This window comes from Wolffia australiana, chromosome 18, assembly GCF_029677425.1.
Source record: "Wolffia australiana isolate 7733 chromosome 18, ASM2967742v1".
In the NCBI taxonomy this organism is placed as follows: domain Eukaryota; kingdom Viridiplantae; phylum Streptophyta; class Magnoliopsida; order Alismatales; family Araceae; genus Wolffia; species Wolffia australiana.
This window is the reverse complement of record NC_135852.1, coordinates 10,553,574-10,559,573: the sequence shown is the minus strand read 5'-3', so window position 1 is coordinate 10,559,573 and position 6,000 is coordinate 10,553,574. Positions and strand designations below refer to the sequence as shown.

The 6,000-nt window shown below is 38.0% G+C and overlaps 1 protein-coding gene across 4 annotated transcripts in view; it reads right to left on the bottom strand.

The window, feature by feature from the left end:
* Window positions 1–828: 828 nt before the first annotated feature.
* The window catches only part of LOC144715099 (Metallo-hydrolase/oxidoreductase superfamily protein), a 36,998-nt gene continuing 31,826 nt past the window's right edge, over window positions 829–6,000 (bottom strand). The window contains exons 9-13 of one of the 4 annotated variants that reach the window (XM_078589989.1): window positions 4,106–4,173; window positions 3,359–3,488; window positions 2,558–2,732; window positions 2,336–2,411; window positions 945–1,157 (exon numbers count right to left, since the gene is read on the bottom strand). In XM_078589989.1, the coding sequence (XP_078446115.1) occupies window positions 2,355–2,411; window positions 2,558–2,732; window positions 3,359–3,488; window positions 4,106–4,173 (430 nt within the window). In that variant the 3' untranslated portion in view covers window positions 945–1,157; window positions 2,336–2,354. Of the gene's footprint in view, window positions 1,158–2,335; window positions 2,412–2,557; window positions 2,733–3,358; window positions 3,489–4,105; window positions 4,174–6,000 lie in introns of those variants that run through there. The other 3 variants (XM_078589987.1, XM_078589988.1, XM_078589990.1) reach the window with 3 other exon arrangements.

Here is a 6,000-nt window from a genome sequence, read left to right as displayed (position 1 = left end):
TTTAAATAGATGTCAGGAAGAAGGCGAAATTCACTTTTTGAAGCTCTCCCCAAGGATTTGGCCAGGAAGGACACAGGAGTTGCTTTGGAAGTCGACAGATCCTGATTCATCAATGAAAGTTGTAAGTTTCTAATTTGCTTTTTGAACTTCTTCTTGAAAGATTCTAAAATGCCATGGCATGGACAAAATGTACATGCCCTTGAAGTCGATTTGAAATGAAATTAACATTGCATTTTGATTTTGATTCAAGATCTGATTGTTAATAATTATTCTACATTGATTCTTATCCCATTTTGCATCTTAGATCTAAAAATTAGGGTCGAATATCTTCTCTAATCCATTTTCCCCAAATTTGTCTACTTTCTCTCTCTAGGTTAGATTGCCTATTTTCTCTCCCTGGGTTTCAAAATTGATTGTTGAAAAATTCAACTAAACATCTAAAATACCAAAATCTAAAATTTCATTAAAAAATTCGTCCATCTTCAAGTCCAATTTTAGAAATCCCTTTATTGCTTATTAATTCTCAAAATTTAAGCCATAAAAATCGTCTTCATAAATCAGCCTAATTTGAATATTGGAAATCCGAATTGATCTTATAAAATAATCAATATTATCCTATCAAAAGTATCTTGACCGGAAATATTAATATCAAAATTAAGTTTCTACTTAATTTTGATTAATTATAAACAAAATTAAACATAATTAAAGTCCATTAAATGCAAAATTTATTCATTCTTGAATTAATTAATTTTAAATTGGATAAAAATTCTTGCAGATTACCTCCCTATGGTCCTACCCCTTGCTTGCTCTCTACCTAGTATTTATAGATTAAGGAAAATTTATAAATTTTATTGCTCAAGTCTAAAAGACCAAACATCGACATAATTACACGCCAATTTTAGGCTTATCAGATCACATAAAAGAGATTAATTTACACACCAATCTCCAAAAGGCATGAAAAGAGAGATTTATAAAGATAAATAGAAAGAGAGAAATCAAGGGGTGTAAATGTAGGAAAGAAGCATAGCGGCGAGAAGGGAAGCCAGAAAAGCCATGCCAGCACGACAAGTGCCCATAGAGACCATGAGGGGTCCGCAGACCCACCGACCCAGGAAATGCGCCCCACAAGATTTCAGGAAGCGCTCTCTAGAGAATCCCTGCCACAAAGTTGTGACCTGTTAGCCCTCACTCAGTCACATTACTTTTGGAAACGGAATGGCAGAGAGAAATAGAGCTAGAGAGAGAAAGCCAGAGAGAGAGGGACAGAGAGATGATCGAGAAGAACTGAGATTGACAAAGAGAGAGAGAGATTGAAGCAGAGACAGAAATAGACTGAGACAGAGACAGGAATAGATTGAGATTGAGATTAAGACAGAGAGAGAGACTGAGGAACAGAGAGAGACAGAGACACAGAGACACAGAGAGTGAGAGAGACTGAGGCACTGAAAGAGAGAGAGAGATTGAGGCACAGAGAGAGAATGAGAGAGAGATTGAGGCACAGAGAGAGAATGAGAGAGAGATTGAGATTGAGACAAAAATAGAGGCGACACTGCGACACAGAGCGTAAGAGATTGATTGAGACAGAGAGAGAGAGAAATTTAGGCACAGAGAGAGATTTAAGGTACAGAGGAAGAGAGAGAGAGCAAGAAATATTGAGATTGTGACACAAAGAGACAAAGAGAGAGAGAGAGTGAAACACAGAGAGAATTGAGACAGAGAGAGAGACTAAGCCACAGACAAAGACAGATTGAGGCACATAGAGAGAGAGGGACTGCGCCAAAGAGAAAGAGAGAGAGAAAGGTTGAGGCATACAGACAGAGAGAGAGAGAATAAGGAGAGAGAGAAACTGAGGCAGAGAGATTGAGGCACAGAGAGGGAGAGAGAAAGATTGAGGCACAGATAGAGAGAGGCTGAGGTAGAGAGATTGAGGCAGAGAGAGAGAGATTGAGGCAAAGATAGAGAGAGAGAGACAGGGGCAGAGAGATTGAGACACAGATAGAGAGAGAGAAAGATTGAGACTGAGATAGAGAGAGACTGCGGCATCGAGAGAGAGATTTAGGCAGAGATAGGGAGAGAGACTGTGGCATCGAGAGAGAGATTGAGGCAGAGAGAGATTAAGGCAGAGATAGAGAGAAACTATGGCATTGAGAGAGAGATTGAGGCACAGATAGAGAGAGAGACTGAGACACACAGAGAGAGAGATTGAGATTGAGATACAGAGAAAGAGAGAGAGAGAGAGACTAAGACGCGAGAGAGAGAGATTGAGACTGAGACACAGAAATAGAGATGAAGACAGAGAGAGACAGAGAGAGTGTGAGAGAGAGCTTTGCGGTACTTCTTTGGGACAACAAAATCTAAGGCGCCAGATTCGCCCTGTCAAAGCTTCGGTTGAACATCTCCAGTGAAAAACCCTGCCCCAACCCCAAACGAAGCCGTATATAAACATAAAAACAAAATGAAAAAACATTGATAAACCCACTGCTCTTTCCCAGCTATACCATTGTTTTGGACTCAACCATAAACCTAAATATTATTAAAAATGGGCCATCTTGGTTACCAGGGGGAGCTTTCCTTGATGGAGTAGATGCTCCACGTGGAGCCTCACATTTGACGAAGCCGCCAGCCAGAACTTGGGATCCACGTCAGCATATGACTTGGTCAGGATGTCGAAGAGAGATTGAGCTCCGCTGTTGATGGCCTCTAAAACAGCTTGCTCCCTTTCCCTTCGGTGCCTGAACAAAGTAATAATTATTATCGTTCACTGGTTTAAACATCAAAATCTCAAAAGAAACTGTTGAAAATAATCATACTGAAAAAAAAGTAAAAACATATATATCCTGATTAGAAAAACGTACTTAAAAACCAAAATTCGACCTTCATAAAAATATTAAACTCTTCTTTTGGAGAAACTAGCTTGGAGAGTTCAAACCAGAATGCTAAATCCTAGATCTGGGCTTCAAACTTGTTTAACGCAAGTTATATACCATAAAATTTGAATTTCCTCTTAAAAAATAAAGGCCGAGGGGATTACAGGGCTATTGAATTCAGGTTTGAAACCAAAAAAACAGAAAAAAGGAAGGAAAATGTATTTTTTGAATAAGGCATTGAGGCTTGTCCTCTTTAATTTTGGTCAGGTCATCATGAGCAATTAGAAAAGATGTAAGCATAAAATAAAAAAAACTGATTTTATTGAACAAACTTTTAATTTTATGTTTTCTGTTTTCTGTAATTTGACTTTGCCTTTATATACTGTGTGTGCACGTGTGTATACGAGAAAATGTAGGATTTTTCTCTCTGAATACATAAATACTATACATAATTATATAAAGGGAGGAATAAGGGGAAAGAAATAAGATACTTGAGATATCCACAAAGCATTCTCTTTGGCCAGCAATTGATTCTTCCATGCATGGGGATAAGAACATGAGGAGATAGCTCCAGGAACTTGTAAGTTGTTTCAAAATAGTCCTGTTGGGATGAGAGACGATCTGAGAAAGGATTAATCAATTCAATTATAGAAATGCACACAATTAAAAACACTTGTCAAGCCACTAAAAGATGGTTGGTTGATGTCCTGTCAGGATCTAATTCCTTTTAAAACAGAATTTAAGGTTTCGTATTTTCATTATTCCTTTTTCAATTTTTAAAACTAAGTCTCCTCTTGGAAAACTGACAAGATGAAAACAGATAAAATGCTCAGAGGACAACCATGTCGTTTCAATTCAGATGTACAACCTTAAATCAGTCTTATTTTTGCTTGAGATTTAAAATAAAATCAGTGGCAGTTTTATACTTTCATTGAACTCAAAAGCAGAAGAACCTTGTCCCATGAAAAAAATGTGTACATTATCTTCATCCACCTCATATTTTTACTACATTTTTTGAAAATTCTAAAAATATCCTCTTCAACAACTGATAAGGTGAAAACCATAAAATTCTCAGACAACAATCATGTAGCTTCAATTTAGACGTACGAACTTCCTTTCAAAAAAATATTTCTAGATGTTCAACCTTAAATCATCCTTATTTTGCAAGATATATGAAGGAAAATCAATGATTATTTTTCATTTTCATTGAGCTCAAACAGAGGAGAAGATTTTTGTACCATGAAAAAAAGTGCATGTTACCTTCATGTTACCACCAGCTCTATAATCAAGAACGGCGCTTCCCTGACTGTAAACAAAAGGGTCAGGGGACATCTATCTGAGACAGTTTCTTATATTCCTTATTTTGTAAAAAAAGTCACAGAGATACATTTATCAACAACATCGTCAATATTTTAATGGAACAACACGGGGATCAGCTTAATGGAAATTCGGACAAACAAGATGATACACAAAAGAATGCAGAAGACTAACAACTAAACAAAGAAAAATGCAAACAAACTCTCTATTCATTCATAAATAAAGAAATATAAAAATTATATGTTCACAAAATAATCACTTGAATAAATCCAATTAACATCCCCTGAAACAAATAATTTGTTCTCCCAATTTTGTATGGTCTCTCATTATAACTAAATAGATGTTTATAATTTTATGCCTGTTTTCCAATGAACATGGCACTAACTGAGTAAAATAACGACTTTCTTCAATCAATACTCAGCTTTTTGATACACCTCCGCCGATCAAATGACAGCATCGCAGAAAAGAATTACCCACAAAGCCGCATAATAAGTTCTGCTTTCGAGTACAGGTTAAGATGTCATTCCTAATTTAACTGGAGTTTTGTGTAAGAATGTAATAGTACATATGCCTACAGGACATAAAACGTGAATGACAGTGAACCATTCAACTGAATTTTTTGGGTTTAATTAACTGATCAAGGGCGGCGAGCTCCTCTCCTTGCTCTGCGTCCTATCTCTCCCTTTCAATCAGCCAAAGCTGACATGGTATCATAGCAGGTTCAGATAAAATAAAAAGGAGACAAGAAGAATAAGAAGATAAGAACATAACACGATAAGAAGAAGAAGAGAACTGGCATTGCACGACTACTGGAGTGCAGGCATACAACCACAGGGAGTAGGAGTACCAGTGGAGGGATAAACCAAAGAGGAGTCAAGGCACTAGGTGGATCTATCCATCGCATTTAATAGATGCTCGACCCAATGCCAACACGGTGTTGAGCGCAAGGTGTGCCAAACAAACATTCCTCCAAATGCACCCATGTCACACAGCCATCAGGCAGACAACCAAGAGAGAAGCACATATGATGTGCTGCAAGGACTACCACAGAACAATGGGCACAGATATGTCTGCCATTTGTTACTGCAGTACACAGCAAATGTTTGTCAAAATGCATGGGCATACCACCATGGCACAAGAGTGTGACAACAGAAAATTTCGCAATAGCGTAATACCTTCTTCAGTATTGATCTGGAAACTTCAGAAGAAACCTTTCTCGAATGCATCCACCCAATTTGGAAATTGAAGAAGAGAGATGCCATTGTTAGACCAAAACACAATACGACCCAAATTGAGAGGAAAATCCAAATTCAAAATTAGAGGTGTAGTAGGTAGAGGAGAAATGGAATCAAACAAGGAATGGATGACAAATTAGGGAAGGAAGGATCATTCCTTCTCGCCTTCTGATTGCAGGTGCCTTCCATGAACCAGCCCTCAACCAAAGCTGCTGATACGATTCCAATAAAATTATATGAGAGAAGGAAGAGTAGAGGAGAAAAAGGGAGACTAGAAATGGTCATTGGTCCAGGTTGAGCTGACCTGGCATAATGACCACCAGTTCTTTACTGGTAGTTAGTTAGGAATAAAGAAGACTATAAATAAAGGAAAAGGAAAACAGAGTTGCATCTGATATCAGGCTTTCTGGGGAGCACGCGAGAGCAGGGAGGATGTGCTGCATTTGGCCGAAGACTTCCGAGTGACACGGTGCTACCAAGAAAGGTGGAGACGGAGACAAGAACTACGGGCATTCTGCTTGAAAGGCTTAGTAGAGAGAATCCCTCATTGTAAGTGACTCACTCTGTTTTCTGAATTTCTA